This window comes from Peromyscus eremicus, chromosome 16_21 (assembly GCF_949786415.1).
Source record: "Peromyscus eremicus chromosome 16_21, PerEre_H2_v1, whole genome shotgun sequence".
In the NCBI taxonomy this organism is placed as follows: domain Eukaryota; kingdom Metazoa; phylum Chordata; class Mammalia; order Rodentia; family Cricetidae; genus Peromyscus; species Peromyscus eremicus.
Genome location: NC_081432.1, coordinates 17,012,282 through 17,036,744, shown reverse-complemented (window position 1 = coordinate 17,036,744; position 24,463 = coordinate 17,012,282). Strand labels below are relative to the sequence as shown.

At 42.2% G+C, this 24,463-nt stretch overlaps 1 protein-coding gene across 1 annotated transcript in view; it reads left to right on the top strand.

Annotated features, from left to right (window-relative positions):
- The window catches only part of Ank3 (ankyrin 3), a 594,813-nt gene that overhangs the window by 56,110 nt on the left and 514,240 nt on the right, over positions 1–24,463 (top strand). Inside the window, exon 2 of the mRNA XM_059281286.1 lies at positions 15,742–15,780. Coding sequence (XP_059137269.1) covers positions 15,742–15,780 — 39 coding nt within the window. The remainder of the gene's footprint in view (positions 1–15,741; positions 15,781–24,463) is intronic.

Genomic DNA, 24,463 nt, shown 5'->3' with positions numbered 1-24,463 from the left:
ACTCACAACAATCTGTAGTAGTTCCAGGATATCTGGCGCCCTCTTCTAGTCTCGTTGAACACTGTATACACATGGTGCACAACCATACATGTGTGCAAACACCTAGACACATAAAATAAAGGAAGAGAAAAAGCTGACTTTTGTAATCCACAGTGCCATGATACCAACTTGCCTTTTTCCAAGGGGGAGCTTCAAGTAACATCAGCAGTAAATTAACCTAACTTGCCATGCATTGGGTTGTTCAAACAATGGCCAACTTTCTACAGCATGGACATAGGGTCCTTGTGGTTTCATACATAAAAGATTAGTAATGTAGTTGATAGTATTAAGCTATGATGTATTTGTATAAAGTATAATGATGTATGACAGTCTTAAGCTTAGCATCAAACTCTTGGGCATTTAGCACACCAAGGGTTAATTGGTAAGGATGTGATCAGAATATCAATGTGTATATCTTCTCTGCCACTCAGTGTCTCAGAGCAGTGGATGAAGTAGTGCTCCAGCAAGAAGCAGGCAGTGTGGGGTCAAGTGGATGTGAGTCCTGGCTTGATTTCTATTGGCTGTATTACACTAGGCAATTGAACTGACCTCTCTGGGCCCCCATTTCCTCATTTGTAGGATAGGATACTTACAGTTACTGTCTCACGTGCTTAAAAGGACTGTATTGCCCTCTTTGGACTGGCCTGATATATAGAAAGTGCCACTTTCATTAGAGTGAAAAGGAGTAGAAGGGTCAGGGGTCAGAAGCACTCACTGATTATGACTGGTCAGAGGGCAAATTCTCATCCAAAGTGAAAATTCATCATCTCAAAATGGTCAGATAATTAATGCCCAAAGTAATGAATACATTTCACCTTTTTTTTTTTTTTTTTTTTTTTTTTGTCGGATTTAAAATTGCACATAAGACATCAACACACAGAGCTCCATTTACTCCCGAGTCTCCCCCGTCCTGGCTTAATCTTTGATTGTCAATCCTAGTGTGGATGTTTCTGGCAGCAAACTACAGATGCATTTTTATGAAAAACAAGAAGTAATGAGATTTAATGAAATTTATTTTCATGGAATCTTAACCCTCATTTCCTGGCTTTATTTGGCCTTGATATATTTAATGTTTAATATAAAAGGTAAACAGAAGATAGCTTATTTGTAGGAGTTATGGTTTCATATATAAATTCTGGCTATAATTTCTGCCAGTGGTGATATGTATAGTATAGTATAGTATAGTATTGCATTGCTTTGCATTGTATAGCAGGTCAAAGGCTGTTAAGATATCAAGCTCTCTTGTTTCTTCTCTGGCATGGCCTGATACTGTGGAATGACCCCTTTCCCTGTTTTGCATTATCTCCACTTCCAAACATTTCTGTCTTTAATCTCTCATCATATTTCTTCAAATATGGTAAAAGCAAACCCACCATTCTCCTTCACACTCCTGTCTTTTGCAGGGGTGTGTGTGTGTATGTGCACGTGCGCATGTGTGCATATGCTTGTGGAGGCCAGAAGTTGATGTAGGTTGCCTTTCTCTGTTGCTCTCCACTTTACTTCCTGATGTGGGGTCTGTCACAGCACCTGAAGGTCACCTATCACCCAAGCTGTCCATCAAAGCCCTCCCGCCTCCACCTTTTCAGCCCCAGGATTATAGACACACACCAAAGCCTGGCTTCCTACACTGTGCTGAGGATCCAGCTCAGGTGCACCTGCTTGAGCTGCAAGCACTCTGCTAATGGAGCCCCCTCACCAGCCCTTTCGCAGCTTTTGGACATTCACCCATCACCATGATTCCACTTTCCCTTGAAAGTGTTTTCTGAAAAGGGTTCTGTCCCCATTCTCGCCCTTTCTACAGCTGGCTGTCTCCCTGTGTGCTGCCGTTTGCGCTTGACCTACCTGCTGTACCTTCAAAATAGACATGTAGGTCCTAGTCCTTCCTACCCATCAACCCCAAGAACCTCTACTCCCTCCCTGACCCCACTCATTCTCAGAGCCTTCTGGAAACTCAGCTAGTCTCATTATCTTTTGGATTCTGTCAGGGTAGCTCATGTCTCCCAGGCATAAGGTACAATGCCTTGGAAAAAAATTGTAAATTCAATGTAATTAACAGTAAATTCATTTATTCCTTGGATGCTAGAGATTTTTATCAACTGACTGTGAATAGAAATCCCAAGCCCCCCTTGGATGGCAGCATGTAGGTAACTGTAATTTAAAACAGGCAGATTTCAGTAATCTCTGAATGGAAATTAGCTTTGTCAATGAGAGCAAATACAGAAAAGAAACTCAGTAGGACTATATGGTGACTTTTTCGCCAGTAGGAATTAAAAATATTTTATATTTTATTGCAGCTGTTTAAAGTATTTCAAAATATCATTTATTCTCACACTATCTAAACACTGGTACTGTTATTAGATTTATCACTGTGCTATGCAATTTAATGTGTTAAGTGGAAGTATATGTTATCACAAATATGGCTTTGAAAATATTTTGATAATTATGCTTCCTTTACAATCCTGTTTTCTCTTTTACACTTAAATCTATTTTGAGGGTCAAGGAGATGACTCAGTGAGTAATGACGTGTGCAGGCTAGTTTTATGTCAACTTGACACAAACTAGGGTCATCTGAGAGGAGGGAACCTCAACTAAGAAAATGCCTCCCTAAGACTGGGGCTGCAGGGAAGCCTGTAGGAAATTTTCTTAATTGGTAATTGATGTGGGAGGGCACAGCCCATTGTGGGTGGGGACACCCCCTGGGATGGTGGTCCTGGGTTCTATAAGAAAGCAGGCTGAGCAAGCCATGGGGGAACAAGCCAGTAAGCAGCACTCCTCCATGGTCTCTGCATCAGTTCCTGCCTCTAGGTTCCTGCCTTGTTCCTGTCCTGACTTCCTTTGTGATGAACTGTGATGGGGAAGTGTGAGTCAAATCAACTCTGTTCTCCCCAGCTTGCTTTTAGTTATGTTTCATGACTGCAGCAGGAATCCTTGCTACCACTTGCCACCAAGCCTGAAGACCCGAGTTCAACTTCCAGAACCCATGTAGTGGAAGGAAAGAATTGATGCACGCCAGCTGTCCTCTGACCTCCATGCATGTGCACACACGCCCAGCACTCGGGAGGCAGAGGCAGGCGGATCTTTGTGAGTTCGAGGCCAGCCTGGTCTACAGAGCGAGATCCAGGAAAGGCGCAAAACTACACAGAGAAACCCTGTCTCGAAAAAGCAAAAAAAAAAAAAAAAAAAAAAAAAAAAAAAAAAAAAAAAAAAAAAAAAAAAAAAAAAAAAAAAAAATTAAAATAATTCCGTTTCTAAGTATTGAGGGCCACTCTAAGATTCAGGTATTGTTTCTCAAGCATTCTTATCCATTCAGCATTTTAAAAAAGTGTATTAAAAATGTGCAGCTCAGGTCCACATTCTTGGGCAGCAAGAACTTCGCTGAATTAGTGGGTGTCTAGCTCTGGGTTTTAGCCTTCAAACAAGAGAGCCAAATAAAGGAGAGAAGAAGGGAAGGAGGAGGGGAGGAAGAGGAGAAGGAAGGGAGGAAGAGGAGGAGGGGAGGAAGAAGGGGAAATACGCACATGTCCTAGCTATTATTTTAGCTGATCCTTCAGGTTTTTTTTATTTCATTTAGTTTTTTGAGCAGATTCTCAGGCGACCCAATCTGCCTTTGAACTTGCCCTGTCACTGAGGATGACCTTGAACTCCTGATCCTCTGGACTTCACCTCCTGAATGCTGAGTTGATGGGTGTGTGCCACCACATCTGGCTGTTGTCAGTTTTGGGGATCAAGATGTTATAATTTTGCAGGAGTCATAGGTTCTTCTGAAAAACTCTAAAACATCATGAAAGACTTATTATAGCCAGAGAAACTTAAGACAAGGTGCATGTGCATGTGTGCGTGTGTGTGTTCCATTATGATGGCATGTATAAATAACACAAGGGTAAGAATAATCTGGAAAAAGAGGCCAGAACAAGGGGGCGGGTGGGCATTGCATGCCAGGCACAATCAGAGACCTGATTGAGAGTATCACCCTGAGCATCTCCTTGCATATAAATTAGGTATTTGATAAATAAACTCATCATGAGACTACCATCATGAAAACAAAGCTTTTTGGGTCACTGTGGACTTTAGTTAGTTCTTACTACTGATCACCATTGCCCTAGATGATAGCAAACGTTCTAAACAGAGAAATTAATTAGAGAAAATGATACATCTGAATTTGCTCCCTGGCACTTGGGGTCGGTTAGGCCACAACAAACTGCTTGTTAAGTGTGGGCTCATGTGTTCGAATACTTGGTCCGCAGCTGGTGGCGATATTTTGGAAGTGGCAGGATCTTTCAGAGGTGGAAGCTGCCTGAAGGGGTAGGTTTACTGGGGGTGTATGGTCTCCTTAGGATTTATAGTCTGGGTTTGCTTTCTGCTCTCTCCTTGCTTCCTGACCCAGAAGGAACTGAGCAGCGTCACATGCCTGCAGCCGCTCCACACCACAAGGGACCATGCTCTGTCCAGCTCAGTCATCAGAAGCTGCTGTGGGATGTTCTGTATGGCAAATGTGTTGCTAATTAGTCAATAAATAAAACACTGATTGGCCATTGGCTAGGCAGGAAGTGTAGGCGGGACAAGGAGGAGAATAAAGCTGGGAAGTGGAAGGCTGAGTCAGAGAGACACTGCCAGCCGCCAAGATGACAAACAGCATATGAAGATGTCGGTAAGCCACGAGCCATGTGGCAAGGTACAGATTAATGGAAATGGATTAATTTAAGCTGTAAGAACAGTTAGCAAGAAGCCTGCCACGGCCATACAGTTTGTAAGCAATATAAGTCTCTGTGTTTACTTGGTCGGGTCTGAGTGGCTGTGGGACTGGCAGGTGAGAGAGATTTGCCCTGACTGTGGGCCAGGCAGGAAAACTTAAGCTACAAGAAGCCTTCCTTTAAGTTGCTTCTTGTCAGGTGTTTGGTCACCCAGTTTTGAGAAAAGTGGCCGCTGTAATGCCGTAAGCCAGCACAATTGTTAAAATGTCTCAGGTTAGCGGCCCCATGGTGTCCTCTCGGGTCCTTAAACTTCACCCCCCCACCCCCCGCTATTTTCCAAATCACAGAGCCCTTCCCATGCAAAGCTCTACTCTGTGGCTTTGTCTATGTGTTCTCGATTCAGGAGCTGTATTTGCTTGATGTAGATGAGTGTGGTTCCTCTGTATGTGCCTTTGTGTATCCGTATGTGCCTCACCAGGATCTGCCTTGCACTGAAGTTATTTCTTTTCCTTAGCATGCAGAGGATGTCCTTGGCATAAGGATGGCGTCTTGCTGTCCTTTATAGTTTGTGGCAGCTCACAGCCCCCGTAGCTCACAATCCTTCCTAGAATGAAGACATTCATAGGATGTGCAGATTCAATACTACAGTTTGGGGAACGACCCGAGAATCCTCTATGGCACCAGTGCCGAAACCCTTAGAACAGAGCCTGGTCATCTGGTGCTTGGGGGATGTTCTTTTGAGGACTTAACTGTATTTTTAAAACCTTGAATTCAGATTATAGGATAAATTCCTATATTATGTTCTCTTTACAGGCAGATGAGTGTTATCTTAGATTCTAATGGCTCAGGCTTGGCCCTCTTGCCCCAATGTTAAAAAGGATGTGCTAGGTTCCATGTTGAAAATGATATGATAGATTCCACGTGATGTCCTTGCACTAAGCTCTCCCTTTCCTGTCTCTCGTATCTCCCCCTTCTCCTCCGACGAGGATTCCAGCTATGTTTCACTAAGATAACTTCACCTTCTCCACTCGTAAGCTGGGCATGGTACGGCAAGCTCTGATCTTGGCCTCTGGGACACTAGAGGTAGGAGGACCGCTCCAAGTTTCAGGCCATCGGAGGCTACAGTATGAGATGGTCTCGAAAATAGCTTTTTTTTTTTTCCCTTGCTATTCTCCACATGATCTGTGTGTATTTTAGGGAGCTGGTGATATCAGACCCTACGCCAGGTATAGGTGAACAAGAAAGAACGAGCCCTATCCCCAGTTTCCCCTTCAGACATGGTTCCAAAAGCCTCCTGTGAGTTTGCCGGATGGTCAGGGGTGGATTGGTTCCGTGCTCTGTAGTAACAAGCACACATAGATGTTAAAGATCTTGGTCTCTTTTATTGAAATACCTATAAAATGGTATGTCCACAGGGTTTTGAGGTTTACATAGGCTCATCTCTTGAAGGAGATAGAAATATCAAATTCAGACTAAAACAGTTCTGGATTTTAATCATGTGAATGAGTCAGGGAGATAGTATTGCTCCTTGCAGTTTCAGATTGTTCTGGAACAGCCTCCTGAGAAGGTCTCTTGTGGAGCACTTCCTTCTAGTAGCCTTCCACCATCTTTGGCAGGAACATTTGTGGGTCTGAGGGGGGCATCTCATTGTGTCACACCCATGCACATGGGGGAAGAGGGGGAAGGTTGGGGCAGGTGCTGGCTGTGATTTAAGCGGTATTACTTGGCTGAAGGCATCTCAGAAATAATCATGAAACTTAGCGCTGTAGTGCTCTGCTGTGACTCAGTTTTTCAAGCTGCCTCTCCTGCTTTGGTCTAGCTAATCTCTTTAGGTGTCATGTTCTCTTTTTTCTTTTACATTTTAACAACAACTTTTTCTTACTGATTTTGCTGTCATGTGGAATTTCAGTTTTTCATATTATCTTCATTGAAACAAAAATTCAGGTTGAAGCATGCATCATAAAGAATCCATCCCTTCTTGTGCAGTTTTTTCTACTATTTCAAATGAACATTAAAATCATGAAAACTTCCAAGCTCTGGTGGCACACTCCTTTAATCTCAGAACTCGGGGAGGCAGAAGTAGGAGAATCTCTGAGTTCAAGGCCAGCCTGGTCTACAGAATGAGATCCAGGACAGCATCACTACACAGAGAAACCCTGTCTTGAAAAATAACAAACAAACAAACAAACAAAAAACCACAACAAACATGGAAACTAAGCCAGCTGTGGTGGTGCACATCTGTAATCCCCCTACCCAGGAGGATCACTACAAATTTGATGGTAGATTGGGCTACCGAGTGAGTTCCAGGCCAACCTTAGCCTGTGTTATAGTGAAACATTGTCTCAAAAGCCAAAATAGTAAAGTCAAGCCTATGGAAAGTGTGTATCTAGGAGGGCCTTAGGATCTTTGTCTATAAACAGGGGAGAGCAGGGAGGCTAGGCAAGAAAGTATCTGGGTTTTGTTAGTGTCTGGTTCTTAATTTGTAAAATGAGATAAGCATGCATTCCTGACTCTAGACGTGGTTCATCCCGGTGGCATAGTAAACGTACAGTTGTTTGAGGAGGCTGCTCCTCTTCTTCCGTTGCCAACACAGCATCCGTTTCCTTTCTCTTTATTCATTAAAGAAAATCACCACTTTAGAGCAGCCAGTGATCTCCATAATTAATGTTATTGTTAAATTAAAAAAAAATCACTGCAAAGCAAAACAAAGTAGAACAATACAAATAATAACCCCTCGTGGAGTGGTTTGCAGGTGCCTTGCTTGATTCTGGTGATGGCCACAATGAAGGTTTATTTCACCCCATGCTCTTGGTGGCAGATGGAAGCCCTCAGACACTATGATGTTGAAATTCTTTGGGCCATGGAATGACTAAACTTGGTCTTGAACTTAGGCCTCTTTATCTTCTTAGCTGGAACTTCAGGGGAGATACCAGTCTCTGTGTGCCTCAGTTTCCATGCCCCTGAGGTGGAGAGAATGAAGGTACCTCATTCACAGAGCTGTTTCAAGAAGATGAAGGAAATGTCTGAGTGTTGTGGGATATTTGTACACTGTGTGAAGATGTATTTGCTGTGATTGGTGTAATAAGAGCTGAATGGCCAATAGCTAGGCAGATGCTATAGGCAAGATTTCCAGGAAGAGGAAGGAACAGGAGAATCTAGGTGGGCAGGACACCAGGAGACATGGAGTGGAAACAGGAGGTGTAAGATGGAAGAGAGGTAATGCCACGTGATAGAATGTAGATTAATATAAATGAGTTTGTAGTTGGAATGTTTCTTCCAGTCCTGCCTGGCCCTGTGCAGTCCCACAGCTGCTTATATAATAATCGCTTAGAAGCTTATATTAATTATAACTGCTCAGCCATTAGCTCAGCTTATTATTGACTAGCTCTTACACTTAAATTATCCCATAATTCTTACCTATGTTTAGCTACCTGGCTTGGTACCTTTTTTCAGTTCTGCCTTGTCATCTTGCTTCCTCTGTGTCTGGCTGGCGACTCCTCACTCCACCCTTCTTCTTCCCAGCATTCTCCTTGTCTGTTTGCCCCACCTATACTTCCTGTCTGGCTACTGACCAATCAGCTTTAAAAAAAAAAAAACAGTGTACAAGAGCATTATCCCACAGCCTGGGTTAATTTAAGTTATAAGAGCTAGTTAAGAACAAGCCTAAGCTATAGGCCAAGCTTTCATAATTAATAAGAAGTCTCTGTGTCATCATTTGGGAGTTGGAGGGTAGGATAGAGAAAGACTCATTACATATGAAAGGTCTTGGTGGCAGCTCTAACACATGCAAGGACTGACTCTCCATTTAACAATTCATGGTCTTTACACAACTAACCTCGATTTTTCACAGACAGAGTGAACACCTTGGTAGTGGAGCATTTTTGATATAATGGATAGAATGTGTAGAATCATTCTTTATCATTGGCAACAAGTAACTGAATATCACATGTGTGTATCAGACTTGGAAACATCATAGATTCAAGATCTCTTTGGAAACTAGCTGTGGTAGTTTGAGTAAGAATGGCCCCCATAGGCTCATATATTTGAATGCTTGGTCACCAGGGAGTGGAGCTGTTTGAAAGAATTAGAAGGATTGAGAGGCATGGCCTTGTTGGAGTAGATGTGGCCTTGGAAGAAGTGTGTCACTGGTGATGGGTTTTGAGGTTTCAAAAGTGCATGCCAGGCCCAAGTGCTCACTCTCTCTCTCTCTCTATCTCTCCCTCCCTCTCCCTCTCCCTCCTCTCTCTTTCTTTCTCTCTGCCTACGGATCAGGATGTAGCTCTCAGCTATTGCTCCAGCTCTTGCCAATGTGCCAACATGTCCTGCCCCCACCATGATGATAATGAATTAAACGCTGAAACTGTAAGCCAGCCCCAGTTAAATGCTTTCTTTCATAAGTGTTGCCTTGGTCGTGGTGTCTTTTCACAGCAATAGAACAGTTACTAAGACATAAGCCATTATGAAAATCATCCATTCATAACACTGGATGTAGTTTTGATGTGCATTCAGTCTTTTTATTTAGCATTTATAGTAAGGTTGCCTGTGTTGCTGTCTTTTTAAATAAACTCAGATGGGATTTGATCCACACTTTCCTGCCCATTACTTGAAGAGATGATTCAGTTAAGAAAGACATGGGGGTTGTGTGAGACAGTCTTAGGAGGATTGCTCTGGACCTCAGGATGGTCTTATTGGAGAGTAATAGCTGGGAAAGGAGCCCAGTTGCCTCTGTGAGTCTTGCAGACACCAGAGTTTAGAAACCACTGGTTCTGGAGGCGTCAGTCAGTGTCTGGAACTTGAAAGCACTCTGGCCCAGTTCCAGAAGTTCTGCCTGGAGCCTCTGCTGCCCCTGACCAAACTGTGTGGTAACTCTGGGCAAGTTGAAGAGCTCTTTGCTCATTGTTTTATGTATGTATGTATGTATGTATGTATGTATGTATGTATACCTATCTATCTATCTATGTCTCTTCTACTATTCCCCGATTGTTTTGCAGACCAACAGATAAAATATGAGGTCTTGGCACCACACTGTGCCTTCCATTTTCAGTAGCACCATGATCATGGTGAAGAATCACACATGCTTGTTTCTCTGGGAACCTTGGATACAAAACCTGGTGTATGAAAAAGACACGGGGGGATATTTTCTATTTAAAGTCTATTGTACTAAAATGAATTATAACTAATTTCATCCTGTTTAATTTATTCTATTTAAATACGTCCGTTTATCACAAGCATATGACTCTGAACTGGCTGGCAGAATTGGATTAGGGGAAGGCAAATTTGGTTAGAGGCAGGACTCTGGGAGTGGGGGAAGGTTTCGGTAAAGCCGGTGATTAGGGAGGATGGATATTGGGTGAGTTTTGTGAAGCCTTTGTCTTGGAGGTCACTTCCAGGAGACTCTTAGGCCTCTCCTGGGACATGGAATGGAGAAGTGGGTCAGATCTGTATCTTTTTGAAGTTTAGAGAGGTTTGGGATGGACAGGATTTGAAACTCTCGTCAGGGTACAGGGAGAAAGTACAGGAGGTTCTAAGATTGTTCTCTTAGAAGAGGTCGAACTGACCTGCAGGTGGAGCAAAACGGCAGCTTCTCCTGGGAGCAGGAAGGTCAGCTTCTCCTGGGAGCAGGAAGGTCAGCTTCTCCTGGGAGCAGGCTTCTTAAACTGGAGCTTGTAGGTTTTTTTTTCTTTCTTTCTTATTCCTATCTTTTATTTCCTATAATCTTTTGCAGCAATTGCTCAAGCAAAAGCATTCTAGAACAGAGCAGATGACATACATCTACTCAGGGTTAGGTGGGTAGAAGCAGACTTGTGTTTGCATGCTGTGGAGGGCTAGAGGGAGGGAGATATGGACTGAAGCCTGGCTGGTAACCATAGACGACAGCCACTATACAGCCCTTGTATGTGATGTACGTGCCCGCAGATACCTCAGCTCTAACGGCTGTCTGGGGAAGGAGGAGGACAGGAAGGGATCATTAGCATCCGACTCCGGCTTTCTCCTCCTGTTCTGCTCCCATGGTTACCTCCATCTTCCCCGCTGCTGTTGGTTGCCTTCTTCCAGAAGCTTCTCTCCACTTCCTGCCCTTTGCTGACGTGGTGTCAATGCCTTCCATGGCCACAGCACTGAAGGACCTTGTCCTCTCTTCCTCAGGATGACTTAGAAAAAGTCCCGGCCATGGACTCTCCTACAGAGTCTATTTTCTATAGCAACATGGATGAGTGTTTCAGTGGGGGCTAATGGTAGATCTGTGTCCTCTAAGGTGAGCTGAGAAAATAGCTACCATGTGTTGCTTTACTTTGAAAAGAGACCGCGTTATAAGGTCTAAACATGTATATGACTGTGTTTGGGTAGAAACATACACTGTGATGGAGCCTGGCTGACTTGTCCAGTAACAGAATCTTCACAATGCAAAAGGAACTGAACAACTAACTAAACTGTACCTTGGGGCTTTGCCCTGTTGTATCTGGATGATTTGGGGGCAATTCTAATTTTAAAAAACAGTTTTCTGTGTGAAGCGGAGATAAAAGTACTTACCCTCAAAAGACAAGATGGGAAGGATGCATCTGTAACATTGTAAAGACTTGTTGCTTCAAGCTCTAGCAGACATCAGACCTTTACTGAGTTGCAAATGAAGCTGTCTTTGCTCATCATCATCAGAAAGCATTGCTTGGAAGGTGTGACTTATGCAATAAAGCATGTAAAACAATGAGAGTGATAAGGTCCCCATAGTTACTAGCTCTGTGCCTGCATGAGGTAGGCTCAGCCAGCTGTCAATCATGGATGGGAGAAGGGCTCCTGTGGTCCTACCCTTCCCTGCTGAACTGTGGGCTACCGATAGATTCTGGGACAGGGGAATCATTGTCTTCAATTGTGTACTCACTGCTGAACCCACCAGATTCCAATGGACAGTTCCTAACCAGATGGGGCTGGTTAAACTCAGTGGGTCACAAAATAAAAAGATATGAATGTGAGAAACACAATTATAAAGAAGGGAGGCTGAAAGGTGTGTAGGTGTGTGTGTGTGTGTGTGTGTGTGTGTGTGTGTGTGTGTGTGTGTGTGTGTGTGGTCAGAACGCATTATATATGTATGACAAGTCAGTGCACAAAATTAATTTTAAAAAGTGAGAGTGTTTACTGTGAGCAAAGGGCATCCTAAGAACCACTGTGTTGAGAAGTGATGTGGAACTAACTAGCTAAGAAGTAGATGACAAAACCTAAGAAAAGTTTGAAAACGAAGCTGGAGTTAGGTATTGATCCTTCCCAATGTTACACATTTTATGAAGTTTCACTATTAGTGTTTCACCCAGGCATTACAGGCTGTTGCCTTTGCTCTTGGTGAGTACTTCCGGTTTCACAGGAACTGATGGGTGGGTCAGAGGAGAGAGATGGAGAGGCCCAAGTCGTGTCCAGTTGTATTGCTGAGCACATGTCCTCAGCTTGGTACTGAAGTAAGAACATTTTGTTCACTGTCTAACAATGAGTCAGTGAGGAAGCAACATCAACGTTGGTTTGCTCAGGTGTGAAAGTGATCTCAGAGCCAATGGGTCCCCCGGAGAAGTTCTGCAGAGACGAAGTACAATGAAATGTGTAGTTTTGAATTTTTAATACATTTTGAGAGTTTTTAATCAAGTGTGCTTTGATTATACTCACCCCTATATATTTATACCATGAAATATCATTCAGCTGTTAAGAAAAACAAATTTATGAAAGTTACAGGTGAGTGGATAAAGCTAGAAGCAATCATCCGGAATAAAGTAACCCAGACCCAGAAAGACAAACACTACCCTTTCTCTCTTTTGTGGATATCAGCCTTGACTCTTCAGATATGTGTGTTCCATGTAGAATACCTGGAAAGGTCAGAAAATTAGTAAGAGGCCGTGGAGGGGGCCCTTTCACGGGAGGGGAGACAGAAAGCAGTGTTTTAAAGGGTTACGGGGAAATAATGGAACAGGAAGGGTTAAGTTGGGCTGTGGGGGATGGAAAGGCAGAAGAGGAATAAGTAATGCTAAATAATTTTCAAAAAACTGTATAAGAACTTATTGTTGTAGAAGCATGTGTGTGTGTGTGTGCGCGCGCGCTTAAAATGTAATTGTCCTAAAAAGGAGGGACAAAGCCCCTACCAGAATTACAGGCTAGCAAATAAAAGGCCCAGTGCCATGAATGGGGGAGCTCTTTTGGAGTTGTTGACTAGGGAGGTCATTACAGGCTGTTGCCATTGCTCCTGGATACCCTCTAGAAATGAGGGAAGATACAGCCTTGTGTGTAAGCTCTGCCACATCCACCCTGAACACCATGGGAGTTAACAAACAAGCCAGGGTGAATGGTGCCAGGACTCGGAAGACAAGTATCAGCCATTTAATTGGTATTTGGAAGACCTTTCAAAGCCCGGGAGTCCCGAGAAACACCACAAAATAAATAATCTATAGTTTGACTACATCAAGTGTAAATTTCTGTGCATCAGAAGCCATTATGAACCCAGCTGAAGTACAAGTAAGAGACTGTGAAGATGCACGGGAATATTATATAATTACCATAGATGAGTGATTAATGTCTCTATTGAATAGAGAGCCCTCACAGATCAATAAGAAAACCACACATCTCCTAAGTGAACACGAATCACTTTAAATTTTTAAATTGCTCAGCAGCAGAAAAAATAGAATAGAAAATAGATACTGTTCTCACTATGAATAGGGTTAGGGGGCTGCAGGAATATCTCAGTGGCAGGGCACCTGCTGCCCAGCATGCTCTGAGTTTGTTCCCCAGGGCACAAAAGTACACACACACACACACACACACACACACACACACACACAAATGCCAAGATACATTTGTCAGTGTTAGAGAAAGAGGCACTTACATTAACTATATGGTTAATTATTTTTTTGATGAGCTATATCTATTTTTGCCCTCATAGCAGAGAGATGATGGGCAAGTACCATGCAGAAGATGTCTCTTCCTTAGAAATTTATTTTGTTGACTTTCACTTAAGGAAATGAGCAGTTATAAATGTCAAGACTTTTATGCCAGGGTATTATTGAAAGGTTAGGTGTACCTGAAAAGCAGAAAGCAACTTAGAACTTTCAAAAATTATTTGAGAACTGGAGAGTTGGCTTAGTGCTTAAGAGCCCAGACACTGCTGATGCAGAAGACTCAAGTTCAGTTCCCAGCACCCAGGTCAGGCAGTCTACAACTGCCTGTAACTCCAATTTCAGGGGAATCTGATACCTTCTTCTGGCCTCCAAAGATATCTTCATGCACGTGCATTTACACATAAATAAAAATGAAATACATCTTTAAAACAATAAGTGTTTGAACAGATTTTCTCGTGAAAATGTGGAGACTACAATGAAGATGTTAAGATCGTGTCTTCCAAGGTCAGTATATGAAAAGATGATTCCATGTTTAAGGAATACAGGCAGCATAGACTATGTCCATGGTCCAATCCTAACCTTGCTTCCAGAAATGTGTGTGGTTGAGTGTACTGAAAGAAAACACTAAACCCACATTTTAAGTTCTCTGTAAGTAATTGGGTTGTAGTCTTGTCTTTTACACATTTTCTACAGTGAACACTCATTGTATTAAACTTATTTAGAAGATTCAATGAGAAAATGTAGCAGACACACCAAGGTTAATATAAAGGTTTTACAAATGTTAATTTTCTTCTATTTTCTTTTTAGAACACTGAATCGAGGCTTGAAATTGTAGATTAAATTATTAGGGTTTGGGCTATGTATGGCTCAATGGTAGAGTATTTGCCTATTACTTGTGAGGTCCCAGGTTCAATTGCTTGTACAGCCAAAAGAAATAAAAGATTGACTTCCTTATGACTTGAGAATGGATTTTCAAGACTGACGAAAATGATCTTTCCGACATCAATTTGTATAGCTTTTAATGGAGCAAAGTTCCTTGTGTTTGTCAAGCATAGTGAGAACTAACTGCGAAGTCTACTCTTTATTTGCATTCTCTGTAAATAAACTGATCTAATTGGAGTGCTTTGGGTCCTATACATATTACTGTCTTTGGATAGGAAATGTAGTTGGTACCTGGTGGGATATATTGGCATTTTATGAAAGCATAGTCAGCCTGTACCTTCCTCTTGATATGCTAAACGCCGAGAGGATCTGGAGTTGTCTGTTTTGAGGGGCTGATGCTGTTACAGGCATCATCTCATGGTATCTCATGCATAATTAGGCTTTCAGCTTATATGTGCCTGGATGCTATGGCCCTTGGCAAATGGTACTGACAGTAATGAACCTTGAAAGACGATAATGAATTCATCATGAGAGCTGTGGATGAATATGGATTCCGAGGATGGATTCCTGTGCCTGTGTTTTCAAACACAGGTGTTTTAAATATATATTTAAAAATCATCTTCATTACAGCTGCTCATTTCTATCTCTTGAGCACAATCATTTCAAATTCCAGGTCGTGCTTTTTAAAATATTTTTGTACAAGTTCGTTTTGTGTGTGTGTGTTATATATTTACATCTCCTGTGCATACAGGAGAAGCCCAGAGGAAAGACATCCTACTCTATCACTTGCCACCTTATTTCTTTGAAGCAGGGTCCTCGTTGAACCTATAGCTTGTGTTTTTCAGTGAGGCTGTAATCAGCAGATACTAATAACCCTCATATCTCTGCCCCACACAGTGTAAGATCATACCCTGCCTGTTATGTGGGTGTGGGATCTAAACTCAGGTCCTCAGGGTAGTGAAACAAGCAGTTAACCACTGAGCCATCTCTCCAGCCCCTTAAAAGTTCATTTTTAAGTATCACATCAAGGCTGTGTTATTGCTTTGATTTGGTGTGAGTTTTCCTATGTTCTGTATTTATCTAAGCATTCTCTGAAGCTGGGTTCTTTTTCTAATGCATTTTATTATAATCTCCTAAGTTGGTGCCAATGTTTTTGCTTTTGAGTGCATTGATAGTGTGTGTTTTGAACTATTGCCGAGGTAAATATAAGGGAGAGATTCCTTCATTCTTGTTAAACGTTTGTCTCTCTGTTTGTTTGTTTTTAGGGTGACTTTGGATCCTGTATTTCAAGAAGCTCTCAAAAGGTAATGAAAATTAATACTTAAACTCCACAAATATTTTGTTTTATGTGTACAAACTTCTTTTCTTCAAGGTAGCTATAAACCTAGATCTGAATTTATTTACATATGGAAAACAAATTGAAGTCTTACCATTTTATTGTAATGTTAGGGTGTCATTTGACACTATTCCTGGGGATAGGTGAGCAAGCATCTATTTACTTCAGAAAAGGAATTGACAATAGATCAAAGCAATGATACAATCGAAGTTCAACTAGGGAAATGGGTGGGTTTTATTAGGGTTACTTACAAGAGTTTGGATGAGGGGTTACTTACAGAAACAGAAATGACTCAGTCAGCTGCATCACCGAAGCCCACCCCAGCATGGGTGACAGCTTACAAAAGCTGGAAACTTGGAGCACACTGTACAGCCTACAGGCAGCTCAACAGTTAAGAGTATCCTTTCCAGGGCTAGCCTTGTCGGTCTGAGCTTCTTTCAAGCAGTTCAAATGGTCTAAGAGCATCTGTTAACTGTCCTTACCACTTGCCTACATTTGGGAAGGGTAGGGCCTAGTGAATCTGGTCAGTTTCAGGGACTTCCTGATGCGTTTGTGTTGTTTACCTCCTGAGCTTAATGAGTTTCCCTACAGGATGGAATGTTTTTACCTTCCCTTAGACCATCCAGTGTCTTAGTAAGCTTCCCTGCAAAAAGAAAGGTTTTTTTTGTTTTTTTTTTAAATCTCAGAGGCAATTACTACACAATGCGGAGATCAAACCTAGGGCATTGTGAACATTAAGCAAGCATCTTACCACTGCATCTAGCCTCTCAAGGCTTTATGGGTTTACTTAGGAGGCCTCTTGGTCAACTGGTCATGTGCTCATGGTAAGACTGCACTGTGGGGTCCTTTCCTGTCTACCCCATCTGGTCTTCAGTGGAACACGCTGAGGCTCTATTTGGTAGCATGTGAAGAGCAATCCTGTCAGCTGGCAATAGATCTGCAATGATACAATGTTTGGCTTAGTTCTCTAACTTCTGTTCTGTTTGAAAAGTCTACATGGGGGCTGGAGGAGAGATGGCTCAATGGGGAATGTGATTCTCTGCAAGCATGGTCAGTCCATAATTCAGATTCCTAGAACATGCGTCACTGCTGGACAGGCATGGTAATCGGCCAATAGTTCCAGCTTTGAAAGGCAGGAATAGAGGACCGCCCAGAGCAAGCTGGATAGGGAGAGTGGGCATCTTTGGAGCTGTTGGTTTGACTGAAAGACCCTGCTTTGATGGATAAGGTGGATCGACCTTGAGCCTTCACCCCCATGCACATACATACACACCTGCACATACATGTGAACATGTATATACGTATGCGTAACATACATATACACATGAAAATGAAAAAAAGTCCATGCATGATCAAGTGTTTGTTTCTAGACCCAGCACCAAAGCAGAAAGTTGGTATGTGGTGTTAGTGGTAATGACCTGAAGCACATACCTCACATGGAAGGGTATTGGCAGTCACTTTCTCCACCCTTGGTGAAGACTAAATTTCCACTCTCCTCCTCATCAACTGATTCTCCTCCTAAACTCTTCAGCATGAATCTTTTCTAATACTCATTCCATTCTCTGGTCTTTCTGTCTGCCGAGCGGGAGGTATTTACTCTTCTCCACCAGTGGAATAGAGTGATGGTAAATATGGACTCCATTTGTATGCCAGCTCTATGTACTGAATTCTCTTCACACCAAGACAAGATTCATTATCATGCCTTTCTCGATAGTTTATTGTCTTAAACATTGAACTCAGCATTGTAACTCAGTACATGTGAACAGGTGAGTTAGAATATTGTGGTCAGTGCCCTTTCTGGGATGATGTCTGCATTCATGTTTGTGAATTGTTAGAATGAACTACGTGAAGTGACCATTCTGGTAGTTAAAAAAATATCATATTAGTAATCCATGTGGTTAAGTAATTCTATGTGTAATTCTATTTCCTGTCAATGGACAATGGATGATGCTTCCATAACAGATTTCCCACCAGGCCTTTTAAAAGGCAGGTACATCTGACCTGCCTTCCTGAAATGATACCTTCTTTTCGGTTGGGCAGTACATCATTCAAGAATGACAATGCAGTCTATGAAAATGTTTCTATTTGTTTCTTAGCTTTGTCATAGGACCGAAGAATTCAACTCAGCAGGCTGTCACACTGTGGCTGGCTAGTGTCATTACTGTGATAAGAGAAAGTTAGATTTACCTCACTGTATAAATACTCACCATCTCCATGAATATGTTCTACTCTTTGAAGTACTTGTGCATTGTTTTTGTGTATTTTTCCTTAGTGATTTTAAGAAGTGTTAGTTATTTTTCTTGTTATGTGATGTAATATATGACAAAAAATAACTTAAGGAAGGTTTTATTTTGACATACTGTTTGGTCCATCATGGTGAGGAAGGCATGGTTGGCCGGAGCTTGAGGCGGCTGGTCACGTTGCAAGTGCAGTCAGGAAGCAGAGGAGCGTGAATGCTGGTGCTCAGCTAATTTTTCTCTTTTGTGTTCAGTCTAGGTCCCCAGCCCACTGGTTAGCACTGCCCACATTCAGGGTAGGTCCTCCCTTCTCGATTAACGTAATCTTAAAATCCCTCAGGGACCTGCCCGGAGGTTTGCTCCCATGATTCTAAACCATATCAAGTAGATGATCAAGATCAGCCACCATAAGGATAAGCATATGAAATCCTTTAAGAATAACAAATTGACTCTGAAACGTGATACCCAAGACGCTGACCCTGTTGGTGACAATCCAGAGTTGAACAAAAATGCCATCACTTTTAGCTCAGGCTTGCTTTTATGGGTCACATCCAGAACTCTCACCTCCTATCATTGAACATATAAAATTTTTAAGTGGCAGTGTGAGGTACCAGTGGCATACTCAGAAGAGACATGAGTGTCAACCAACTTCCCCAAAACCCTGTTGTATTTCTAAGACTGTTTCTCAAAAGCTTTCTCTCTCTTTTTTTTTTTTTGCTTTAGAATTTAAGACCTAGTGTCATTGATGATGAATATGATTTATAGAATGAATAGAACATGAATTTGACCAATTAATTATACATAATGAGTAAGATATAGGTCATCATTGTTCAAGATCATAGTATTTTAGTTTGTCTTCAAACTTGGAGGAGTCTACAAGTCTTTACGTATGAACTTGGATTTGCTCTGCTCTACAAACATCTTTGTTCATGATCTAGTTTTATTTGCTCTGGCCTGGGCATTTTGACAGTTCCTGGAGGTAATGCATAGCTAAGCCAACTTTCACAGCAAGCTTTTATGTTTGGTTTCCTGCTATCTTCACTGAAGAACTGACTTAGTACCAATATTGTTGAAAGACACTAAGAAACTACTCATTGAACCTGTCTAAAATAATATATTTCATTTTCATTCTTTAAATATCATCTCTAATTATTTTTATAGAACATGGTAATTGTGCATAGGGTCCCTTGGAATCTTCTCCTCAAACTTGTTCTGGAATCACCTCATATAAGTATGATAGACAGCTCCTTCTGCAGTAACAGATGACACCATAGGATGGAGGAGGCAGGAGGCCATAGTACATCTATTTATAGGTCAACTGAGTTGAACGCTGAGATCAATGAAATGAAAGCCATAATAAATTGATGGGATCCTCATTTGTTAGGTGTACTATCTGCTGCTTTCCTGGGGTTCCTCCAATCCCAGGTGGTTTGAATGAGAACGGCCCTCAAAGGTTCATATATTTAGATGCTTAGTCTCTGGTTAGTGGAAATGTTTGGGAAGGATTAGGAGGTGTGGCCTTGTTGTTGGAGGTGTTACCAGGGGCGGGCTTTGAGTTTCATCCCATTCCCAATTAGTTTTCTCTGTTTGTGGGTCCGAATATAAGCTCTCAACTATTACTTCAGTGCCATTCCTGTCTACCTGCTGCTTTGCTCCATACCATAATGGTCATGGGACTCTAAACCACCCTCTGAAACTATAATCCAGCCCCCAGTGAAATCTGTTCTTCTATAAAAGTAGTTCTCAACCTGTGGGTCCAGATGTAGTCAAGTTGACAACTAAGAATAGCCATCACAGAGCCCTAGCAGCAAACTTGGGGAATGTAACCAGATGGCCTCTGTACAAAAGCTGTTAGATGCCATAAAGCAATGGTTCTCAACCTGTGGGTCACAACCTCTTTGGGGGATTGAATGACTCTTTCACAGGGGTTGTCTAAGACCATCAGAAAACACAGATATTTACATTACAATTCATAACATTAGTAAAATTATGGTTATGAAGTAGCAATGAAAATAATTTTACGGTTGAGGGGGGGTCACCACAACATAAGGAACTATTTGTGTTAAAGGGTTGCATTGTTAGGGAGATTGAGAGCCACTGTTCCATAACTTACCTTGGTCATGGTGCCTGACCCCCAAAATTGAATAGTAACTGTGGTTCTGTGGTTGTAGTCTGTGACTATCAAGGCAACATTTAAGTTCCAGGGTCTCCTGAAATCTTATGATTTAGATGTCTTTAAATGTGAACAGGATATCTGGAGATTAAAATGCTGTCTGAGTGTTGTGTGTTTCAGAGAAAGACTGAAGGAAGCCACAGGCAAATGCCAGCTTCCCTGGTGGCATTCTCCGTGGATGGTGGGCCATGAGTAACAGAGAACAATGTGCATCGTGCCAAGCTGACTCTGCATCCCAGTGATGCGGTTCTCGGACCTGTCAGCTTTGATTTGCACCCGCTTTAAAGGTGTGGGTCACGATGAGCTCAAGGAAAATTGCCTGAGTGATTTCAATTTAGCGCATACCTAGCATGCCTGTGAAGGTTTGTTTTCAGTCTCCAGTGGGTACAGCAGGGCCACCATCGTGCGGGTGCCAGCTGCTCTGAATGTCCTTCTGGAGACAGGGACTTTACATGAGGCCCAGAAGTGACAGCAAAGGGCTGGGGGCAGAGCTCAGTTGGTAGAGTGCTTGCCTAGTGTTCATGAGGTCCTGAGTTTGATCTCCAGCACTGCATGAACCAGGCATGGTGGGCCATGCTTGTAATCTGTAATCACAGTACTCAGATACTGGGAGGGAGAAGGATCACAAGTTCAAGGCCATCCTCAACAATATAGAGTTCCATACCAACCTGGGGTACACAAGACACTCTCCCTTCCCTCTTCCTCTCTCTCTCTCTTGCTTTTACCCTCCCCTCCCCTCTTTTTCCCCTTCCCTTTCTCCCTCTCTCCCTCCCTCTCTCTCTCTCTTTCTCTCTCTCTCCTCTCTCTCTCTCCCTCTCCCTCTCTCTCTCTCTCTCTCTCTCTCTCTCTCTCTCTCTCTCTCTCTCTCACACACACACACACACACACAGACACACACACACACACACATGATCACATGCACACATAGGAACAAGTGAAAGTATGTGTGCATAAGCTGATATGAATGGATTCTTCTTGAATATTTGTGGTCAGTAGGAGGAAAATCTCTCCCCTTTCACTGAGGAATCCTAGTCCCTAAGCACTTACCTGTGACATGTAAGGGGGGATGTATACAATGTCATTGACTATAAAGTGGGTCCTTTAGCAAAGGGGTCAGTGAGGCGACTGTATGCATGGGGAAAATGGAAGATTGGATACCTTTAATCTGAATCATTTTTTAACAGTGCACAGTTGAGTCACACAGAACTCTTTTCATAAGGGCCTGGGAACATGGCTCAGTTAGTCACTGGCTTACCTAGCATGTGTGCAGCCTAGGGGTTGATCCCCAACACTGGTAAATGGCTCATGGCTGCAAATAACCTGTAATGTAGTACCAGGGAGGTGGATATAGGAGAATGAGAAACTCAAGGTCGTCCTCGGATAAAGTGGCTAGCCTAGGCTGCATGAGACTGCTTCAAAACAAAACAAAACAAAACAAAAAAACCATCATAACCAAAGAAATCATCTTATAAACCTCAGCTCTTCATTGCCTAGTTATATTATAGCTGTAATCGCTCAAAATGTAGCACCCCCTGATTGCAGTTCTGGCTTCATGGCTAAGAGACCCAAGAGCTAACCTGAATCTGCCCTGCACACACAGAGATACTGTCTGGGATCTTCTGCCCCGAGAACTTTGAATTTTCTGATTGCCCACCCCTCCCCACCCCCGTCATCCAGAACCACTTCAAAGTTGCTAAGGACTTCAGAAATGAAATCTGACATCAGTGTTTTCTTCCAGACATTGATGCTGTCTGGCTCCTGTGTCCCTGAAGATGTAAGACAGTCACTTTCCCTGCAGGTTCATTATGCTTCGCTCGAATCCGTGCTGAGGATGTTACATTTGCCCTTGAAAAATCTCTTAACAATGTGCTGGTGACACCTTTAGCTCGAGTGGGTGTTTTAGAGTCGAGATTTCTGACACTGATTAAAGTTTCATTTCTGAAAATGCCATGCTTAGTTAAACACCCACAAGAGAACTTTCACTATCCAAGGGCCCTGCCCTGGTTTTTCTTCTTTTCTTTTAAAGTAGGTTTGTTTTTGATTTTCATTTTTAATTGTGTGTGTGTGTGTGCATGTGTGTGGTAAAGGTGCTGGGAACAGAGCTTGGGTCCTCTGGGAGAGCAGTAAGAGCTCTTAATGGCTGAATCATCTCTCCAGCCCTATTTATCTTTCTTTGGTCATTAAAGGATAGGGCATACTTTTCTGCTTAGTAAAGGTTCGGCTTCCATTTATTTTGTTTTTTTGAGACAAGGTCTCACTATGTAGGGACTACTTGGCTGGCCCAGAACTCAATACGTGGACCAGGCTGGTCTTGAACTCGTAGAGATCTACCTGCCTCTCCTCCCAAGTGCTGGGGTTAAAGGTGTACACCACCACATCTAGCTATTTTGATGTTTGTTTTATCAATATGCAGTAATTATACATTTAATGAAGTTTGGTGTGATATCTTCACACATACATACTGCATGCACATCTCAAATCTAATCCTTTTTTTCTGCCTCTTCCCAGTCCGGAAGCAGTTTCAATCTGTAATATGTACTCCCGTACTTCCATGTTGATGGTTTTGAACTTCCATCTATGGTACAAGATGCTTCCTGTGTCTGGCTGACCTCATTTAACACTATGTCTTCCAGTCCCATCCATCTTGCTGAAAATGCATGGATTTCATTCTTCCTTGTGGCTAAATAATACTCCTTTGTGTATATTATATACAACATTTAAAAAAAATTGTCCAGCTATTAAGCATGTGGCCCGAATCCATTTCTTAGCTAATGGCGGCATGCAGGTGTCTCTTCTAAATGATGAAATGATTCTCTTTGGATGCACACTCAAAGGGATAGCTCAACCATAGGCAGATCTGTTTTTTGCGTTTTGGAGGACTCTTCATTTCATTCTCCCTTATGGTTTGGCTAATTTACATTTCCACTATCCGTGTATAAAAGTTCCTCACATGCTCTCTAGCATCTCTTTTCTGTGATTTTGCTCACAGCCGTTCTAACTGGGGTGAGATGGAATCTCACTGTAGTCTGGATTTGCATTTTCCTGATGGCTAAAAATGTTGAACATTTTCATGTATTTTGGGCCATTTTTATTTCTCCTTTAGAGAAATGTCTCTGCAGATACTGTGTCCATTTTTAAATAGGATTACTTGTTGTTTAGCTGTTAAGCTTCTCGGGGTGAGTTCCCTCTTTTCCCTAGTCTGTAGGTCAGCTTCACTTGTAATTTGGCTACATATCTGCAGGAATTATTTTATCAAGTATTATTACTTTGCATGCATTTTTATATGTATGCTTACAACACTACAAATCCTCCAGATTTCCTTTCATTGCAAATATTTTTCCACACTTTGCATTTTCATTATACTCTGAATAATCCTCCAAACCCACCTAAAAATCAAATAAATGAACAATTGTTTCCCGACCACAGAAGAATTGCTGGTTGCAGAATTGTTTTCCAGTATGTATGTCTTTAGAGTTTATGTCTGGGCACAGTCTAGGATTTTATTTTTGGGTACTGTAGCTGACAAGATAGGCTGAAATTATTTTGAGGGCGTTGACTTCTATGTTAGGAGTTAAGCTGGTGTTGATGCGTCCCATATTAAGTTGGATAGAATTATAGACTGTGCTGTGGTAAGGTATACATAAATTTTAATTTCTCTAAGGGAGTAAAGTGGATTCCAGGCTATCTGCATATATCATGTTACTAAAAAATTGAAAAACTGAAAACCAAAATAACAAATAAAAATCCCCAACTCTCAGAGGAGTCTGTTGGCAATAGAGTTTAATGTCACATGTAAATTCATGTCACATCTAAATTCACTATCACATCTGAAAGCCTATGTGAAGACATCATAACTCAGCAGCTAGCATGTAAATGAGGACCCTGAGCCTCTAAGGTGATTTCTGGTTCTTGAATCCTATCTCTGTGATAAGGAGTGTGTGGTCCTAGCTTGGGTAATGTACCGACTCCTGACCCTCCCGCATCTCCAGCAAGAGAGCAGTGTGGCAAGTTGGCTTAGTGTGAGAACCCTGTTCTGAGAACATTGGTTAATTTTCCTTGTTAACTTGCTGAGATTTGAAACCAGCTAGGACACCTCTGGGTCCTTGGTGAGGGTGTTTCCAGAGAGGTTTAACCAAGGATGGAAGATCCACTCCCAACATGGGTGGTGCCACTACACAGGCTGGAGTCTCAGGCTGCATGACAATGGAAAACCTGTAAGGCCAGTTGAGCACCCGTGCTCA